Source organism: Festucalex cinctus, chromosome 12, assembly GCF_051991245.1.
Source record: "Festucalex cinctus isolate MCC-2025b chromosome 12, RoL_Fcin_1.0, whole genome shotgun sequence".
Taxonomy (NCBI): domain Eukaryota; kingdom Metazoa; phylum Chordata; class Actinopteri; order Syngnathiformes; family Syngnathidae; genus Festucalex; species Festucalex cinctus.
The window spans coordinates 13,387,814-13,408,097 of record NC_135422.1 but is presented as its reverse complement, the minus strand read 5'-3'; the positions used below and the strand labels follow the sequence as shown (position 1 = coordinate 13,408,097).

Sequence of the window (20,284 nt, the reverse complement as noted above, 5' to 3'; positions counted from 1 at the left end):
ACCTAGAAGTGTGTTTTCAAAACGCTAGGTGTGTTTATTTAATGGAAGTCAGTGAGTCACATGTTTCAAATGTACACGGAAGTGTTTGTTAACATATAGTAACAGCTCAGAAAGCATCATCCTAACAAGGCTACATTCAAGTAGAAGAAGGTGGAGATGATGTCAAAACTCATCTTTGATGTTAAAGTGCGGCTGGTCTTCCGGTTTGAAGTCCTCATTGGGACTCCCGTCCTGGTTGAGGATGCGTGCGGCCGTGTAGCCAACGATGGGGTACTTGGCTTTATACGTTCCCTCGAAGATGCTCTCCAGGGACCGCAGCTGCTCCGCCGTCAGGCCCGACTGTCGTGGAAAAGATGGGATAACTCCACGGGTGGGGTCACAATCTAGCCGAGTCTTTCAGCGTTAATCCTGCTAACAAAGTTGAAGAAAACTTCCTTGGTGGAATTAGACTTAGACTTGACTTTATTGATCCCTTTGGGATGGCTCCCTCTGGGAAATTTACATGTCCAGCAGCAATGAGAACAGATATAATAAAATAAAAAATTATTCAATCAATCAATAAATAAGGTTATTACACCAGAGATTGAATTAATAATAATAATAGTAAAATGAAAAATTAAAATTAATTGAGGGTAATGGTTGCAGTGAAGTTGTGCAACACTCACGATATCCGATGTCAGGTCTTCTGCCTCGAGTGACATCTTGGCCACGGCTCGAGTGGAGTCCTTGCCGACTAGTGCGTTGTATGGCCCGTTTTTGCCGTAAAACTCTGAACCAGGAGAAAATTCTAATTAAATGCATTTTCCACCTTTTTTTTTTTTTTTTTTTTTTTTGCTGTCTTAATAAAAGTTAATAAAAAACAAACAAAATAACTAAAACTAAAATGAAAAAAATATTTGTTTTCAAGATGAAATAAAATGAAATGTAAAACTAACAATAAAAAATAAAATAAAAACTGTTCCGTTTTTATTAGTGTAAAATCCTAAATTATTATAACCCTGTTCTGCATAAGTACTGATAGGGAGGTTTTGAAGTTGAACTGAAGAACTTCCGAGGTAGCATCACTGCCATGTTGCAGTATAACTGCAAAAGAAGGCTGGGACAATGAATAGTCTTGAATGAGAGACAAACTTGATATGTTGAGAACATGTTTTTTCAAGTTTTTTATTTTTTTGCTTTTTTTTCAGTTTTTCAAAATGTATATTTTTTCTGTTTTATTGATTTTTTTTCTATTTTGGGGAAATATCTTTTTTTTTTTTTCGCTTTTTTGGGGTGTCAGAAAAAAATATTCTGAATAACAGGGAAAAAAAGCAGAAAAAAATCTATAAAACAGAAAAACAACTTTGAAAAACACACTAAAAGATTGTTTAAAAAAAAAAAAAAAAAAAAAGTCCAAAAACTAAATTACAAAAAAGGAGTCAACCCCCACCTGACAGTTTTAATAAATGACATACTGACTGTATATAGATTTTACTTTTAAAAACAGCTTAAAATATAACAAAATATGTGTGTATATTGAATGTGTGTGGAAATTGTTTCATTGGTCAGGGACTTTATATTAAATGTTGGTGTTCCCGGTGTGGACCTTTCCGCACCTTTTCCTTTAGTGACGTCGAAAACCACCCCTTTAATCGCCATGTAGATTGGCTCGCCCTCCTGTGACAGTGACATACTTTTTAGCGAGCATACTTTTTCTATCGCAGTTGCTCAAAAAGTTGTACGTACGCGGTTGCCGTCGTACCTCCGGAGCTCCTCCTCGGTAAATAACCTCACGGGTTTGGTGGCCGCTTTGTACTTTAACTTGTCTCCTAAAGACACATTTAATAGCGCCACAAGCAGCACAAAAGCGGAGCTTGTCGCTGTTGCCATGGTAGAACTCTTGTTTGTGTTGTTTGGCCGGATCCGGAAGTAACTAGGCTCAGTGCCAATTCTCACTTCCTTGTCACTTCTATATATGGCCATTGGTGCGTTTATGGTAGAAGAAAATACGAGAATTTTGAGTTTTGTTTGGCACGCCCGAAACATTGTACTTTATTGACTTAATTTCCATATGGCAAACCTTAAACATTGAAAAGATAAGTGTGAGTGTCATTGTAAAATGGCGTCGAAACATTGTAGATACCGTACTCCTTTTCAATAGTTGGAATTGTCATTCAAGTTAAATATAATGCCATTCTGACTAATTGAAACAACAGGTAGCAATAATTGACTATAGGCAAAGCTAAATTACAAAATCTGCAATGTCATTTCGTCTAGGACAAATGACATCACTTTTTACAATTCATTTGTTTGGGGTTTGCCATTAACAGAGCTGACCTCACAGACCTCTTACCTACCTATAACCCTAAATATTAGCTTGAAGTTCTTCACAGATCATATTTATCATGTACTATTATCAAGTCATAATGACTGAAAAAATATGATACAAGTGATTTGTATTATTATTATTTTTTTACATTCAAACTTGCTTCATCTAATGCGGGAAATCACTGGAGCGGGAAAAGCAATTGTGTGGCAGTTGTTTTGGTTTTCCACTGCTTTCTTTGCCCCTTATCTTTTATATAAATGTTTTCAAAGTAGTTAATTTGGGGAAATTTAAATAGGAAAGTCTTCATAATGCAATACAATAATGCACATATGGGACGTCATTTTATTAGCTGAAACGTCAATTACTTAATTTTTTATAAATTAGAATGGCCAAATACAATCAAGTCCTTGTTCACACTTGATCCCATGTGATCGATTTGAGTTGAAAACAAATGGTATTATATCTCGAAGCAGCAAATGACTGAAGCGTCCTCACCCATCGCTCCACTTTGTCATATCCAATATGGCAGCGATGTGAACGTACAATTCAGTCCAAGGTTTATTGATTTATTTTAATACAAAGTCTGCATTTTTCAGTTTCATATCTCTAGTGCCAAAACAGGAAATGCCAAGTTACAGTACCATCCTGAAAATGTAACTGAATAACAATCTGCACAGTGTAAATATGCTTGTCAAACTTCTGGATTCCTCTTATACAGCTCATAGGCAAACTCCTCCGTGTGCGCATAGTCCTTGCTGACGGCAATGTAGTCGATCTCCAGCTGGAAGGGACCGTCCACTTTGTCTCCAAGGGTAAATCCTATAGTGTTAATCTGTACGATACATATATATATATTTAAAAAAAACAAAACCTTTTTCATTCAAAAAGTAATGTAATACTTTTGAGACAGATAATATTAGTGTGCTGTTGTGCGTAATTATGTTTGCTTAAAATAAAGTAAACAAAGAAATGCCTCCGCTTTACCTCCCCAGAGGAAAAACCAGTACCTGTAATTCTCAGTATGTTACCTGAGTGGTACAATACATGGGCTCCCTCTAGTGGAACATGAAACAATACATTGTCGTTTAATCTTTTAGTAACTGTTTTAAAATATGTATTTATTTATTTAACTTACTATGTACAGTAGTATATTTTAACTCAATCATTATTGAAGTACTTTTTTTTTTTATTGTTCTGGCAATTAAACAATATAATACATGCTAAGGAAACTGGCAAATTGTAAAAGCAAATAAACTATGATATTAGCTGCACCGGGAAGTTTTACTTTCACTTTCAACTACGTGAGGTGCATTTAAGTACCGCCAGCAAAACAGGAATCCAAACTCAAATGACAAAAACACTATCGATGAATTCCACTAGATGGCGCAAAAATAACACTTTCATTGCTTTGGCCTGAGCATAAAAACAGCCAATAGGCAAGAATTTTAGCAAAAGTTAAAATCTGCTAATATGCAGAGGTTCACTGTATATATCAGTTGGATGATATTTAATATGCAAAACTAGCTATTGTAATTGATTTGTGTAGTAATGAACTTGAGTAGTAATGTGTACCTTGTCTAGCCAGAGAGGATGCTGATCATCCTGAACTCTTCCACGATGTGTGAGGAAAAATTTTGAAAAGGGAATCTGCAAAGATGATTGATTTCATTCACATCAGTAACAACATCTGCGCTATTTCTTATTTCTCCATCACGCATTGTACCTTGACCTCCTGCCAGTAGGGCCCCCCTCTGGTGTACAGGAAGTAGCTATAAATGTCGTCCGTCTGGTGAGAGAAGTAGGTCTCGGAGCCGATGATGATCATCCACGGCCGGCCGTCGCCGCGCACGCGCAAATGCAGCGTGTTGAAGCTGGTCCAGTCGTGGTGCTTCTTTCGGTCAAACGATGCCTTGGTTGGAGATGTAAGCAGCGTGTGTTAGTATTTTTGCACAAAATAGGAAATTTAAAATGTACTAACCAGCGGTTGCTTGGAGCGCATGCTGCAGTAGCCACTGTAGCTTGTCTCTCCGTCCTTAGGGGGCGTCGTTCTCAGTGTCCCAGAAAGAAAACACGTGTTGTTGTTCCTCCCGAGCTTCAAGGAGACCTCGCTCTGGCCTCCTATCTCACGATCCGACGACACGATCCACTGCTCCAGGCTCTCGGGCCCCCGGAACTCCCACACCACCTGGTTCTGCTCCAGCAAGTGTTCCAAGATGGGCTTCCCCTGGGGTCCCACCCAGCGTTCAAAGAATTCCTTTTTCAGTAGCGTCATGTGCTTGCGAATGCCGTCCAAGCCTTTGGAGAAGCTGAAGTTGATCTTCTGCCACGGAGGCTTGTTTTCTCTGGGTTTGCCGGGTCTTCTGTACTCGTCCCGGGTCAGGCTTCGACAGAGCACAGGACGGAGGTGCTGATGGTGGAGGCATCCCAGAAGTCTCAACGAAGGAAGTCGAAGGATGCTGGACATTGTGTTCGAGATGTGGAAAGTTTACTGCTGGGAGGCAAAACATATTCAGAGTGCGATCAGGATGGAGCCTGAGAGGGCTGAGTCTTTTTTGTGTTTTAAACATGCTATCTGTATCTAGTCTGAATTTAACTTTTAACATTTTTTTGAATTCAAACACTGTCACCAAAATTAAAAGCTACTTTTTTCGTTGCAAAAATAAGGATGTTTCGCATGAACAATTTGATTAACGCCGATGAAAACTCCATCATAAGTAAACATAATTACTTAATAATGAATCTTTTATTTGTTCCGATTTGACATTATTTTGTACTTACCATTCTAATGCCGCATTGACAGGCTTGTGTGGGTCGTGGCCCGTGGGTCACGTTGTCCTTGGATTATTTCAAACTATTTTTATACATTCTTGGCCCATATCGCAGGCCATATAGGAGATTCTGGAAAATTCAAATTAATAATTAAACCTTGTGAAACTGACGTTGAACGGTGGAAGGTTTTGGTAGACTTCGATAGAAGGTACAGGGGACATGTGTGCACCAACTATTTGTTTCCGGAAGGACATGTTGCGTGATGACAAGGGTTCCAGCTATTACATTCATGTAATTAGTTTATTCTCGACGTAAATAAATCGAATTAACGACCTGATGCGTATTCAAAAATCTATATTTAACTTTTGAATGTTTGGCTTCATCGAAGCTCATGTCGACGACATGTGTGCACCAAGAATTTGTGTCCGGAAGGAGGCAAGGCTCTCGTAACAGCTCTCGTTATCAGTTTATTTAGTTTATTCAGGAAATAATTTAATACACGCAACTATCTGACATTAATTTAAAAATGTTTTTCGTCATTTCTACCGAACACAGACACAAGCAGAACACTGGATTATTATATTTTCTTATTTGCCCGATCTCTCAACCGTTCTCAACGCTTTTGGCAAGATAAAAAAGAAGAAAAAAAAGGATATCGCTAAAATCAATTATGAAGAGTAAACACACATTCTCTTGAATTATTACTGAATTAAAATGCTTTTCTTATGATTACAATAAAAAAATAAAAATAAAAAAAACAAGCAAAAGTGCTCGGAAAACAAGTTCAGAGATTGCTTGATACTGTTAGTTTATTTTTAACATCGTGTTTCTTCAATTGGATGTAATTTGAACGCCTAATATACTTTGTGTTTCAAATGCGCTTAATTCACGTAATTTAGTTGTGTTTTCTTCCTTTTTTCAAGAACCCTTGAACGCGGCAATGGTGACGTTATCGACAGCGCGCATGATTAGTGACGTCTTGGATCCAGCGCTATTATTTATTTTAATTTTCTGAAAGTAATCATATGATACGAATTCAAAATATTTTTTTTTTTTTTGCGAATTGCCAAACGCAATTCTCGGGACAAATGTGACGTTCCTGCGCGCATGCTCGATGGCGGCTGCTTACTGACCTGACACCCCCCCCCCCTCCTCAACTAACATAAGGCGACTCCACCGCGGTAGTGGTGGTTTCAGCAGCTTAGCTTAGCTTGGTCCACCGTGCACGTTGTAACCATGGTGAACGTAAAGAAGCGGAAAGGTCGCGTCGTTATCGACTCGGACTCCGAGGACAGCGCCAGCGACGACAACTTAGATCAGGTGACGGGCCTTGCAAGTTGTCAACACTTTGGTGCTGAGAAACGAATGTATGCTAATTGGTTAGCTCATTTTGGCCTCCTTCTCGGAGGGGGGATAAAAACAACCGAAAGTAGGCACATCTTATGAAAAATTCTCCCACAGTAGCGCCATAAAGTATATTAAAATGTTTGTTCGACAAGTTTTACCCCACCGTGTCCACATTATGCCAAATACGCTGCGCGTGTCAAAAGAAGAGCAGTGTTAGCTCCGTGATGCTAAAGCTAAGGTGAACGTTTCAGAGGCTGCACCCTTGTGATAACTACTAATATTTTAAGTGTCGTATTTACAGCAATCGTATGTTTATCTAGTCTGCCTTAGCATTGTGACCGAGCTGGCATGAATATAACATTTCTGCAGCTATGTTTTCTACTCCGACTACTACCGCTGCTGATGGCGGCTCCTGGTCTTAAATAGCAAACCTTAACGCACCGGTGACGTCACCGACGTGCTATTTTGGTGCGTTGTTGTCAAACAAGAGGGAGCGAGTTGACTGAGTCGTAATCTGTCAAACGTCCCTTTGCAAGTTATATTTCTTTAGTAGTTATGCTGTTGTTGGCATGTAAGCACAAACATCAACTATGGATGGTCGTTTGAGCATTTATTCGATATCCTTCAGCAGAGATGAGGTCAAGTCGCACAAGTCCAAGTCTCAAGTAAGATTTAAGTAGTAAACTTTAAAAGTTCCGAACGAATCCCAAGGTGACTCGTCTTGGGCAAATCAGGTCATTCAATTTAATAACATATAGAGTTTTTCAAAACAACCGCAGTGCCGTGGACACGATAAAGCTCAAACATGAAGCACAAGAAATAAGAAACAACCAGTAAAAATAAATCAATACAATATTGTTTTTGTAGTAAAATATACTTTTTTTTTTCTTTCCAAAACTATAAGTCCAGCAATTAATCAATTAAATGACAATGAACAACTAATTGACAAGTTCAAGATGTCACTGTGTATATTATGTTTTACAACAATACTTTATTATAGCTATAATTATAATTTCATATGTATGGTCGATGAAATAGCGTAGTGTGGAGAGTCTCTGTCACCAAATATAAGTGAGCTTTCACAACAAAATTAATATATCATGCAGTGTATATATTCTATTTTTTAATTGAGTTTATTTTTGGGGCATGTCGCCAACCATTGGTTATCAATTAGGGGTGCACCGATCGATCGGCCGGCCGCTTTTCGGCCCCGATTTCCTTACTTTTGGAAGATCGGTGATCGGTCGATCTCTTAACTCATTCACTCCCAGCTATTTTCACAGAAGCAATCCCGTTCGCTCGCGGCTGTTTTACTGGATTTTGACTGATTTTGCAAGGCCAACAGAATATTGTGTTCTATTGCTATAAAAGCATGGAACATATCAAATGAAAGATTAAAGTCTCTTCTTTCATCAGGAAAAAAAGTATGTTGCTATCTGTTTCGGTTTTGCAGCAATTAGCATTAGAAGAGAGCTAAGTTTCATCAGTTTTCACAAATCTGTTCAAAATTGTAAGTAATTGAGCTTTTTTTCAACATGGCCCTGGTTGATCTCCTTTGCTCTGCTGCCACCTGCTGGCTGTTTGTGTAATAACTACCATTTCTGCAACTGTTCTTTGCAGTTGAGAGGCTGCAACAAAGCCTTCTGTATGCTCTAGCATAAAAAAAGCAAAATGTATAAATACGTCTTTGGGACACTTGGAACATTAAAAAACAAAAAAACAAAAACGTATTTACACGTTATTGGGAGCAAATGAGTTAAAAATAAGCCGATCTTTTCCACCAATCTCACCTCCATCCTCAGAGGTCTGAAAAAGTCAGCCACTGTCCTCTTCTGCTGAGATGATTAATAGGATTTTCATTTTTATTTGAGAGAACCACTTCACGTGCAGTTAAAACAACCCGTTTGTTTTATTTCGCCGATATTGTTCAATGTTTTCCTATAAAACAAGATTGGAACACAGAAGGTATATGCTGCTTGTAATGAAAAAAATCGGTATCGGCAATAATCGGGATCGGCAGGTCAGACTTTTTAAAAGATCGGTGATTGGCCGGAAAATTATGAACCTTACCCCTTTGCCATCTTTACTGGTACCCTTGTGACTCTTGTCATTCTCCCACCCTCAGGAGTTGCTGTCATTGGCGAAGAGGAAGCGAGTGGACTCCGGTGAGCAGGAGGAGCCGGTGAGCAAACCAGCAGCGTCCACCGACTCAGAGACGTCAGACAGCGATGACGAGGTAGGACAGTCCATGTTTGTTTCGTGTGACAAAATAAAGCTCTGGACCTGAAAGTATTTTTTATTTTTTTTTTAAACCACTGCTTTGGTCTAGTGGACCGTCGGGGGCACCAAAGGGAAAAAGAAGGTAAAACAAGGAAAAGGTCCAGAGAAGAAAAATGCCACCAAGAAGAAGCTTCATAAATCGACAGCATCAGGAAGCTCAGATGGTGACAGCTCAGCGGAGAGCTCTGCGCCAGAGGAGGGTACGTCTCATTTTTTATTTATTTTTTTTAACTTGCATTAGAATATTTTTGAACATCGATGCATTTTTTCCCCTCAAAACTTTTTTTTTTCTGAAATGGCAACTTCTTTCTTAAAAAAATAAATAAATAAGAATCTGAAACATCGCAGCTATATGCTTGAATTTTTATTTATTTTTTATTTCTCATGGGAAGATTGTGATGTTTTTCTCCAAAAATTTAAACTTTGTTGAAATGTGCACGCAAACACTCATAATTGCGCCTCATAACTACAGTTGCGAAGGTACTCGCCTTTTTATATAGTGGGGCAGGTGGGACTGACGTTTTAGCATGTATGATAAATTATTTTATTCAAGTTTTTATAAAATTAATACAATTTTTTTTTATTGTGTATTGCTAGTTAGTCTGTGCCCCGTCACTGACAAGCATAATAATGACAGGGACAAAATGGCAGCACTTGCCATACTTCAAGGACGCATCTGTTGAGGAAGGACGCATCTGTACTTGCTCCTGCACTCACTCGTGAATCTAACTACTTGTTGATTTTTGAATTGGGATTTTTAACTACATTGTTGCAAAATGCCTGGCGGAAAAAGAGCTGACAAGATTGAGGAGATAAAATCTTCTCTTAAAAAACTCTTAAACTACTTAAAAAACGAATGGTTGCCGAATTACTTGAAATGAAGAAGAGCATTGAGCCACTTCTTCAGGAAATACGGCAATTAAAGAAAGAGACACAGGAAAAAGATCGACGCATTGTTGCCTTGGAACAAAAAGTGGATGATTTGGAACAAAATCTTCGTATCAACGATGTGATAGTCACCGGTATCAAGATCAAGCCGCGCCGTGGCCCTTTGAGAGCTGCGGCTAGCACGAGCACGGAAGATTCTGACCAATATTCAGGGAACGAGACTGTGGAACAGCAAGTGACACTTCAACTCAGAGATTTGGGATTAACTGTTGATCCTGCACACATTCAGATGTGCTTTTCGCTTCCAACTGGAGGGACACGACCACCGGCAGTTCTGATCAGGTTTGTTGACAGAAAGAAAAAGATTGCTCTTCTGAGAGACCGTCACAAGCTTCGTGGGAAACATGTCTACATCAACGAAAACCTCACCAAACGAAATGCTGACATTGCCAGAAAGGCTCGACAAATGAGAAAGAATGGACTTATCGAAAGCACGTGGACAAAAGACTGCCGAATTTTTATTCAAACTAAAGATAACTCTGGTCAACTAAAAACACGAATCGTGAAAGGAGCTGAGGAATTGGCAGCGCTTGAGAGACAACAGTAATTCACAATATCACAACAACAACAACAACAACATCACTAATTACCCAAAGCTGGAGTTGTATATGATTATTTGCTGACTTTGCCAAGGCTAACTCTTGTTTATACACCTGCATTGATAACATGTATTGCTGTTCCCGTTTGAATCTAAATATTGTCTGGCTCGAATTCCGTTTGGACATTTGTTGTAACAGTCAAGGCTACATGATAAGGCTGTATTGTGGCTCCAATGAATCTGCTGTCAATACGCAAAATGGGGGTTGGTGGTCTGGTTCCTGGAATGCAGCTGGCGTGGGCCGCTCTGCTGGGTGAGCGAGGCTGGGCAGCGCACAGGAGTCATCAGATCCACAACATGCTAGCAAGCAGTGGTGCTACCTGACCAGAATCGAGGGAAAATTGCTTGAATCGCAATGGGCAGAATGCAAGCCGATCTACTCTTCTGGAAAGCACAACATGTGTGAAAGCTGATCCGAGGTCAGCGAAGACCCTACTGGTGAAAGAGAAGAATTGCGCTTGCCTTGGCTGCTCGCCTGGCGGGGTGGGCTTGCTGGTGGCGTCTGGGGACCGACTCACCAGTGCCAAATGACTGGGACTAGCCACAATCTACACACGGACATTCAAGATGAACTGAGCGAGCAGTGTCTGGGATAGTATGGGATGGATAACGATAAAAATTCATGACTATTCTAAATAATGTATATGATTGATGCGTTATAGTAATGGGTCGATGGGGACGGGTCTCGAATAAGCTTCGGCTTCTACCCGTCAGCCCTTCTTTCGGATGTCAATGTTGCAAATGATGTAAACTGTAATGTGTCCGAAAGGAAAAAAATGGATAAACTAAACTAAAACTACTAAGTTAGCATTTGCTCTGCAAAAAAAAAAACAAAAAAAACAAAACAAAAACAATGCTAGGCTGCTTTTCATATTTCAAGTTTATTAATCCTAGTGTGGGCAGTTTGTTAACAGCTTCCAGATCAGAGTGCAGTTTCAGCTTCAAGAGACAAAGACATCACAAATAATGTCATTAAGTACATGACAAATAGTTTATGGGGCCAGTTGTGAAAAGTACATAATAAAGAGCAAAAAAAAATCTTGCTGTAAAGGGTTAAATGAGGAGTGATACATTTAAAGAGTGGTAATGGTCGGGATGTAAGATTTTGAGTATCAGTTTGTCCTCATTAGGGGCTCAAAGTAATGACATTTGAGATTTTGTGGAAAGCGTGTTTTTTTTTGTTTTTTTTTTGTAATTTTAATAGATTTTTCATCCACCCGGTTTCTCCCAATTTGAGCCCAAATCTCTCGTCTTGGCCCCAATTATCCAGAATCATATTTTAACAACGCATCCATGCAGTTTTTGTCTTTAACTGACATCCCAACCGTCAGATCAGAGGGAAAAAAAAAACGGCTTTTCAATTAACGAATTCAAAACATTTACATAAACCCTTCGATGGCTGCTCGTACCGCACAACATAAACTGAACACTTATACACACCAAAGTGACTCCTTGACTCAAATGTGATTGGGGAAAAAAAAATGTGATGATGCTCCATGTCTCTCTCAGGCGAGGTCTCCGACTCGGATAGCAACAGCTCCTCCTCCAGCTCGGATTCCGACTCGTCAGAGGATGACGTCTTCCGGGACGGTTACGACGACGACCTGATGGGCGACGCTGAGGACAGAGCGCGGCTGGAGCAGATGACGGAGAAGGAGCGCGAGCAGGAGCTCTTCAACAGGATCGAGAAGAGAGAGGTGCTCAAGAGACGGTGAGACGCAAGCTGTCACATAGTGAACTTTTTTCTTTTTGCTATTATAGACCCTTCATGAATTTGATTTAAAAAAAAAAAAAAAAAAGTCATGTTGATTTCCATTTGTGCAGTCAGCACCCTCTCTGGACTAGTTTCTCAGTGCAGTTTAATTTAATTTTTAATTTAATTTAAGGACGGTACCAAAACCTACAGCGATTCCATCTTTCTTTTACCGGAACATGCATTTCGTGTTATTTACGGTTGCGGATACAGAGACCACATTAATCCATTATTTATCCAACTAAAACTTTAAAATTTAATGAATTGATGAAGTTTAACCGTCTTAAAATAATGTTTAAAGCCCATCATGAAATTTTACTAGTTAATATACAAATTAAATAAATTTAAAAAAAAACAAACGGAAAGTGAGTATAAATTAAGAGGAACAGATATTTTCTCCAAAACAAAATATAGAACAAAACAAAAAGAACAATGTATTTCAACTCACGGTGTCATCTTATGGAACAATCTTGATTGTAAAGCTAAATAATCTCAGTCTATCTGTATTTTTAAGAACTTGACAAAAGCTCAATTACTGAAAAAATACATGTAGCACAAGGACATGCTGCTTAATTATTTTATAGGATTATTGTATTGAAAGCATCTTGACCACTCGCAGTCATTTATTCTGTTGATTTTTTTTTCCTCCCTCCAGGGGTAGATAGCATAAGTTTTGTACTTCTTTCTGTCCCTTTTCATTTCTGCTTTTTAATGGAATCAAATAAAATTGAATTGAATTTTCACGAGGCATGTTTTGGGCCTCATTAGAGATTGTAGGTTGTTGCTGTTATGTGCAAAAGCACAATGTTGTGTGTGTGTGTGTGTGTGTGTGTGTGTGTGTGTGTGTGGGTTGTTTTTTTGTTTTTTTTGTTTTTTGTTTTTTAGTATGAGTTCATTTTTACAATATTGTGACTTTTTTAATATCGGCAACCTCCCCACAATATCGTGATAATTATCGTATTGTGACCTTCATATTGTGATAATATCGTATCGTGATGATCGATACATCCCTAGTTATTAGTAAGGATGGGCACCAATCATTGATAGTAAATTATCTTAGGCCTGAATTATACCTTTCTTTGCTGATATGACTCCACCCCTCCATCCCATATGTGATCGCATGGTAAATAAATATGTATTCACTTGACTTTTTTTTTTTTTTTTTTTGAAAAGGTTTGAAATCAAGAAGAAACTGAAGACGGCGAAGAAGAAAGAGAAAGAGGAGAAGAAGAAGAAGCAGGAGGAAGAGCAGGAAAAACGCAAGCTATCTCAGGTTCAAGACACACAAGTGGTAAGTACCAAACCAAGGTTGTTTAACTCTGACCTTTAATTTGACCTTGAAGTGTTAAGGAGCATTTTTCCAGTAAAGAAATGGACCACAGAAGTCATCTTGCACAATAGTAATAAAAGAAGTCTTTAAATAGAAAAAAAAGTGTTGAGGAGCTCATGTTATGTCTCCGACATGTCTGTAGGTGATGTCGCATAACAAGGAACGGCGGTCCAAGCGCGATGAGAAACCCGACAAAAAGTCTCAGGCGATGGAAGAGCTGAAAGCCGAGCGAGAGAAGAAGAAGAACAAAACGGGTTAGCGGAATTTCTATGTTGCCTGTTTTTGTGTTTTTGTTGGGCTGTTTGTGTGTTCACAACCTCCTCCACGGCGGTTTTACAACAATACTGAACCACATTTACAATTTCACATTTACCAAAGGATGAAATAGTGAAGCTTGTGGTAAATATTCTTTTTTAATCCTCCTTGTGTTTCGCTGAGCAGCAGAACTCCTGGCCAAACGCGAGCCCCTGAAGACCAGCGAGGTGTACTCTGACGACGAGGAGGAGGAAGAGGAGGACGACGACGACAAGTCGTCCGTCAAGAGCGGCAGGAGTTCGCGCTCTTCGTCGTTTGACGACGATGACGAGTGAGTGTCATTTCGGACCTCCCTGCTGAGCTAAAGTCCCGTTTGTGTGCCGAGTAAGCTCGACGACCGTCTTTGTTTGACAGAAAAGAAGAAACGCCGCCGAAATCGCAGCCCGTGTCGCTGCCCGATGAGCTCAACCGGATCCGCCTGTCCCGACATAAGTTGGAGCGCTGGTGCCACATGCCCTTCTTTGCTAAAACCGTCACCGGCTGCTTCGTCAGGATCGGCATCGGGAATAGCAGCAGTAAACCAGTCTATAGGGTAAAGTGAAAAATGACATTCTTAACATTTTGTTCAATTTTAGTACATTTTCAACTTATCAAATGCCATTATTGAACACATACAGTCTTTTTTTGAATTTTTGCTTTTGCTTCTTTTACTGAATTATATTTTTGACATCAGTCCTTGCCTTAAGTATAATATGGGCATTAATTTTCTTAACGCTTCAATTTCCACTTTGTTTGCACAATGTGTAGGTTATGAAACAACTCTATATATTCTCCGCCATTTTTCCTTCTATATTACTAATGGTAGAGTCTTCCCAAGGTCAGTAGAGAAAAATGTAAATGTAATTCTTCTCCGTGGTCACCAGAGAGTCTCTTCACTGCTCTTAAAAATTTAAAACTCATTTATTTTCTTCATTGAAGTGTAGTCAGTCATTAAACATTACATGAAATTGTCCACTTCTCCAAAATAATGATGAAGGATGATCAATAAATATGTATAATACTATATACATAATAATTAATAAATAAATACATTTGAAAATGTAGAAAACGTTAAGAAACTTTAGTTTGTTGACTGTAGATTGAAACCCATTTTACTCAAAATGTATAACTAAATTGGGCAAATAAGAATTGTTTCAGTTGGTCTATAGTGCCCACGGTAGAGCCAAAAGGAACAATTTGATGTAAACATTATTTATATATTTAAATTGAAAGAATTGAAGTTTCGTCAGTTTTGCTTGGATGTGGCTTCCTAAAACGCTTGGCAAAACATGCCTCTTAAACCTACCGAAAACCTGACGTTTACCTGGAAATTCAACCATATTAAGTTAACTCATTCACTCCAAGCCATTTTCACTGAAGCAACCCCCTTCTCTCCCGGATTTTGCAAGGCCGGCAGAATGTTGTGTTATTGCTGTAAAAACATGGAACCTAGAAAAAGAAACATTAGATTCTCTTCTTTCATCAGGAAAAAAAAATGTGTATTTGTATCTATTTCCGTTTTGGAGAAATTAGCATGAGAATATAAAGTTTCATCATTATTCACAAATCTGTTGAAAACACTGGGAAAAAAGAGCTTGTTGCAACATGGCCCTGGCTGATCTCTTATACTCTGCTGCCACCTGCTGGTTTTTTTTTTGTAAAAACAGCCATTGCTGTAAGCAATCTCTTTAGGTCAGAAGCTGCATCAAATCCTTCTCTATGTTCTAGCATTAAAAAAATAAAATGAAAAATAAAACGTATAAATACGTTTTTGGGAGTGTCGAAAAAAATATTTAAAAATGTATTTCTATGTTTTTGGGTTTGATTGAGTTAAAAATAATTGATTTCTCAGCTCCTGAAGAAGATATAAACATAATTCCAAAAACATTTCAGATCTTATACCTGTGGCGTTCACACAAACCAGTTTAAACAAGTTTGTTATTATAAACCTTCAATATCAACAAACAAATGTCGCATCTGCGGGTATATAACTTATATATAACCTTCAACACTGGAGCGCATTTGTAATATCTACGGGGGATCGAGTGGTAATTATTCGTCATCTGTTCTGTTACAAAGCCATCAATATTTTCAACATCCTCATCGTCTACAACATATTTCTTTCACAGTATGTCACTGTCGTGTCGACTCGTTACACTAATTCGAATTCCTCCCGCGCCGTCGTCAACCTCGTGATTTATTTCATAACTCCCACGAGTCTGCATTAAGAGACCAAGAATTAATCAAAACAAAATAACTTAGCTGCTCTCCCGGCTTTAAAGGGAGAAACGCGCTTTAATGGGTTAAACCTGCACATATGCTATTAGGCAGATTTCTAATGTACTTCTAATACTTTGTACTAAGGTCGCTGAAATTATGGATGTGGTGGAGACGGCAAAAGTTTACCAACTGGGCACGACGCGGACAAACAAAGGCTTGCAATTACGGTAGGTAAAGGAGTCAGTGCTGCATGTTTTTTTTTTTTTTTTTTTTTTTTTTTTTGTGCAAGGCTATATAGTTATTTTTTATGACTAATAAACATGTGGGAACAGATTAATGGTATATCAATTCATTTCGGTTGGGAAAGACGTTTTGAGTTACAAGCGTGGTCAATGAACGAATTAAACACTAAAGTCAAGGCAGCGCTGTTAAAGTTTAGCATAGCGCTACAGTGAGATCATGTTTTATCCTATCATTGTATTCCTCAGGCACGGCGGCGACATGCGCGTCTTCCGGCTGGAGTTTGTGTCCAATCAGGAATTCACAGAGAACGAATTCATGAAGTGGAAAGAGGCGGTGAGTGGACGCGCATGTGAACGACAAAACCACCATCACCACAACCCAAGATGGCTTCTTCTTCATTCTTGGTTTTTATTTTATTTATTTTTCTTTTTTTCCATTCTTGTTCTGTCCACCAGATGATTATTGCCGGCATGCAAGTACCAACGCTGGACGAGATCACCAAAAAGGAGCAGTCCATCAAAGAAGCCATGAACTACAAGTTTAATGATAAAGACATAGAGGATGTCAGTCCTTTTTTTATTTGTATTTTTATTTTATTTTATTATTATTATTATTATTAAACCTCTTACTCTCAATCATTTTCAAGCCTCTTGGGACTAAAACCACCATCTTTTTTTGCTGCAGATCGTCAAAGAGAAGGACAGATTCCGAAAAGCACCACCAAACTACGCCATGAAAAAAACTCAGTTACTTAAAGATAAGGTAGGCGTCACATTACATGCTGCAAGAGGCTCAATGTGGTACATTAAAGATATATAAACATTAAATATGCTGTATGAACATTTCAGTGATTCATTTGCTTCCCACTTGAGGGAGCCTTTTGACCACAATTTGAGAATCACTGGTATATTAAAGTAATTAATTAATCACTAGTGGATGTTTTTATTTTTTCTCCCCCCCCCTCAAAGGCCATGGCGGAGGAGAGCGGTGACGGCGACAAAGTGAAGGTCATCCAGGATGAGTTGAATGAGTTGGAGGAGCGAGCAGAGGCGCTGGACAGGCAGAGAACCAAAAACATCTCCGCCATCAGGTTTAAAGACTTTTTACATTTGTGTTGCTGGTTTTTCTGCAAATGCAAATTTGACACAGTCGTGCATATTTTATTGGGCAGCTACATTAATCAGAGGAATAGAAGCTGGAACATTGTCGAATCAGAAAAAGCTTTGGTGGTAGGTGACCTCGCCATGTAGGAGAAAATGCATCCCAATAACAGTGCAGCAAGATTTAAATTGTTGTTTCGATAGGCCGAGGGACAAAATGCCAAAAACCAACAAATGGACCCGTTCACTCGGAGACAATGCAAACCCACCATGGTGTCAAACGTAAGGCTTCTATGTTCTATCCACACTGCTGGTGAATGTACATTACACATTTATATTTGTGTGGACTCGTCATGCTTGTGCTTATGTGGATTCCAAAGGCCAGAGACCCATCAGTGCATGCCGCCATTCTTGCTCACCTGAACCAGAAATACGGCTCTGGATCCACGCCGGACCCCTCTCCTCTTGAGAAGAACAAACAGGTCAGGGATTAGGACTGCTTGACTATGGAAAAAATAATTATTGCCATTTATTTTGGCAATAATTGAAATCACGATTGTTCAAAGGATTATTATTTTGGCATAAAACAAGAAAATGTTTAAGCATTTAAAAATATTAAGCCCAATTGAAAAAATAGAAAGACTAAACATAATCTATAATACTATGTATTTATAGTATTATATATTTATTTATGTTGGCAAATCTTGAAGTTGGAGTGCAGCTTGTGCATTGTGCAGTTGGACAATCATTTATTTTTTGGTACAAAACAAGAAAATGTTTACACATTTAAAAATATTAAGACCAATTAAAAAAATAATTGAAACAATATAATTATGTAAGTTCCTTTTGGACGAAACAGAATTTATTAAGTTATTTTAAAAATTATAAAAGTACAAATGTATAAATTTAAGCAACTCAAAAACGTGTAATAATAATAATAATAATAATAATTATTATTATTATTTTTATTTATTTATTTTTTTTTATGCTGATTTTTGTAATTCTTGAGTGTAATAATTGTAATTGCGCAGCCCGATCTTTCAATTTGAAGTATCAGTTTGGTTAAAAATGAAAGATGCTGAAAAAGTTTGAAAAAGAGGCACAGTTAAGAGTGACAATGCACTACATAAAAATCCTGAAAAAAAGGAAAGCATGACATTGTGACAGCAACACGGTGAAAAGGAAGCACCAAGTGAAAACCTAAAAAAAAAAATCTGAAGTCAATGTGTTACTTGAAAGCGTAAAAACAAACGGAGTGTGAACAAAACATGGCAGCTTTGCATTGCTACACAAAAGCCTGAAAAGAAGCGAGCGACGGGAAAATCATGTTCACCTTTCGTGAATAACATAACTTCTCATTTACCACAGGGTCCCACGGACCCGAAGGACAAAGACTTACCCAAGCCAACCACTGACCTCTCCGAAGACTTATTCAAAGTTCATGATTTTGATGTGAAAATTGACCTTCAAGTTCCTAATGCAGGTGAGTAGGGGACCAACCCCCACCCCCTGCTTCCCAGTGGACGCTATGCTAACAGGTGCCCGTCTCCCCTTCTTGCAGAAGCTAATTCTCTGTCGGTAAGCTCCAATTCACTCCCGGTGAAAGACGGCGCCCCCCGCCGATCGCTCAACCTGGAGGACTACAAGAAGAGGAGGGGGCTCATCTGAAGACCACCACACTGCACGAGGAATAGGCTGTGAAAGAGCGTGTGTGCGTGTGAGTTCATCGGAGATGTGCGTGCGTGTGTGCGACAACAGACTTTTTATCAGAGGACATATTGATCCAGACACGGTTTTCTCTTCTTCCCACCCCCCCTTGCATTGTTTATTTTAAATGTTCTCTGAGATACCCCCCCCCCCCAAAAAAAAAAAAAAAAAAAAAAAAGAGAGAGAACAGAACTCACTGGCGCTGATCAACACTATACTACGTTGTTGTTTGAAGTTACTGGACACTTAATAAGTTTTGACCAGCAGTGAAAATACACTTTCTATACACCCCACACAATGCCCGTTCTCCATGTTTTTCAAATCTCTCCCCAAATTTAAATGGAGTGGGTACTGTTTGGTACATTATGACATATGTCACTTTGTAAATGCTTTGAACTTGGCCAGAGGTTGACAAGGAAATGTGTTAGTTATTTTTTTGTTTTTGTTTTAATGGATGTTGCTTCATTCCTCTTGTATATCTTGTTAGGTTACTTAAAATGTTTTTTTTTTCTTAAAAAAAAAAGACAACAACAACAAAAAAACACCCTTGTCCTTAACTCCCAGAGCAGATTCTATTTGTTATTGATTGTCAATAGTCGGTTCCTGTATTGATGTGGCATGCCATGTAAATATGCATTTTGGAGTGCGTTCAGGAGGAAAAAAAATAAAAAAGGCACTGTTTCATATATTTTCTCAATTAGACCACCCACCAACACCCCAACTCAATAATACTAACACGTAATTAACATTACTTGGCTATATTACAAAATACAAGTAAGGCTTGTTTGAACAAATCCATGCATGAATCTATTAATGTACTTGTAAAAGTATCAGGCATTGTTTTGGGCACACCTGTGGGCTTCGTGCATTTGCTGACACCGGTGTCGGTACCATATGTGTTCGGCCTGCCAGATCCATTCGGGGGCCTTCGCGTCTGGTCGGCGCTTGCTGATGACGTCAGTACAGCAAGCGAGCAGTGTCAAATGTGTTCACGTTGGTTTGGTTTCCGAATTTTGCGGTTCACGTATCACAATACTTCACAAAAACAGTCGTAATGATTATAGGAACACATTAGCACGTCAACTGACAATATTTCGTCCCATCGCAGTTTTACTTTTTTGCATTTATGTGCTATTTTACCTCAATTTTTTTATATTTATTTTATCTAATGTATTTATCTATTTCATTATTTAGTCAATCTTAAAGTATCCTGCTTTTATACTTACGTTTATTTACGTTTTGAAATCTCAGCCCATACATTTTGTTATTTAAATGACACCTTTAATATTTTCTTGCCAATGTCACCTCAGAGGTGACACTGCACTATGAGTTGCGGAGGGTCGTGCGTATTGCAGAAAATAATTACCATGATGATGATAATAAAATG

General features: G+C 38.6%; 3 protein-coding genes across 4 annotated transcripts; 1 reads left to right on the top strand and 2 right to left on the bottom strand.

The window, feature by feature from the left end:
• Positions 1-9: 9 nt before the first annotated feature.
• On the bottom strand, positions 10-1,934 carry nenf (neudesin neurotrophic factor). Its single transcript, XM_077539912.1, has 4 exons — positions 1,726-1,934; positions 1,596-1,656; positions 666-769; positions 10-339 (listed from the first exon to the last, which is right to left on the bottom strand). Exons 1-4 carry the CDS (start codon positions 1,867-1,869, stop codon positions 163-165), a joined length of 486 nt encoding a protein of 161 aa, XP_077396038.1. The 5' UTR covers positions 1,870-1,934; the 3' UTR covers positions 10-162.
• Positions 1,935-2,864: 930 nt separating this feature from the next.
• On the bottom strand, positions 2,865-6,230 carry ndufaf1 (NADH:ubiquinone oxidoreductase complex assembly factor 1). 2 transcript variants are annotated; one of them, XM_077539910.1, is made up of 5 exons: positions 5,087-6,230; positions 4,287-4,796; positions 4,032-4,217; positions 3,881-3,955; positions 2,865-3,140 (listed from the first exon to the last, which is right to left on the bottom strand). In XM_077539910.1, exons 2-5 carry the CDS (start codon positions 4,770-4,772, stop codon positions 3,000-3,002), a joined length of 888 nt encoding a protein of 295 aa, XP_077396036.1. In that variant the 5' UTR covers positions 4,773-4,796; positions 5,087-6,230; the 3' UTR covers positions 2,865-2,999. The 2 variants fall into 2 exon arrangements, with proteins under 2 accessions (XP_077396036.1, XP_077396035.1); XM_077539909.1 differs by having other exon boundaries at positions 4,287-4,799; positions 5,087-6,226.
• On the top strand, positions 6,048-19,583 carry rtf1 (RTF1 homolog, Paf1/RNA polymerase II complex component). The gene is made up of 18 exons (XM_077539903.1): positions 6,048-6,397; positions 8,550-8,660; positions 8,754-8,904; positions 11,760-11,961; positions 13,177-13,294; positions 13,476-13,587; positions 13,775-13,919; positions 14,003-14,180; positions 15,992-16,074; positions 16,336-16,423; positions 16,546-16,653; positions 16,775-16,852; positions 17,059-17,180; positions 17,262-17,319; positions 17,395-17,472; positions 17,571-17,672; positions 18,559-18,673; positions 18,752-19,583. The coding sequence occupies exons 1-18, from the start codon at positions 6,314-6,316 to the stop codon at positions 18,856-18,858; spliced, it is 2,040 nt and encodes a 679-aa protein (XP_077396029.1). The 5' UTR covers positions 6,048-6,313; the 3' UTR covers positions 18,859-19,583.
• The last annotated feature ends 701 nt before the right edge of the window (positions 19,584-20,284 follow it).

Coding starts and splice junctions, on each gene's coding strand:
- nenf (XM_077539912.1), bottom strand. CDS start 1,869: ATGGCAACAGCGACAAGCTCCGCTTTTGTGCTGCTTGTGGCGCTATTA. Junction 1,657..1,725: donor GGAGGTACGACGGCAACCGC/GTACGTACAACT, acceptor TCACTGTCACAG/GAGGGCGAGCCAATCTACAT. Junction 340..665: donor AAGACCTGACATCGGATATC/GTGAGTGTTGCA, acceptor TTTCCACGACAG/TCGGGCCTGACGGCGGAGCA.
- rtf1 (XM_077539903.1), top strand. CDS start 6,314: ATGGTGAACGTAAAGAAGCGGAAAGGTCGCGTCGTTATCGACTCGGAC. Junction 13,920..14,002: donor TCGTTTGACGACGATGACGA/GTGAGTGTCATT, acceptor TTTGTTTGACAG/AAAAGAAGAAACGCCGCCGA. Junction 16,075..16,335: donor AACAAAGGCTTGCAATTACG/GTAGGTAAAGGA, acceptor TGTATTCCTCAG/GCACGGCGGCGACATGCGCG.
- ndufaf1 (XM_077539910.1), bottom strand. CDS start 4,772: ATGTCCAGCATCCTTCGACTTCCTTCGTTGAGACTTCTGGGATGCCTC. Junction 4,218..4,286: donor TGCGCTCCAAGCAACCGCTG/GTTAGTACATTT, acceptor TCTCCAACCAAG/GCATCGTTTGACCGAAAGAA. Junction 3,956..4,031: donor CCTACTGGCAGGAGGTCAAG/GTACAATGCGTG, acceptor TCATCTTTGCAG/ATTCCCTTTTCAAAATTTTT.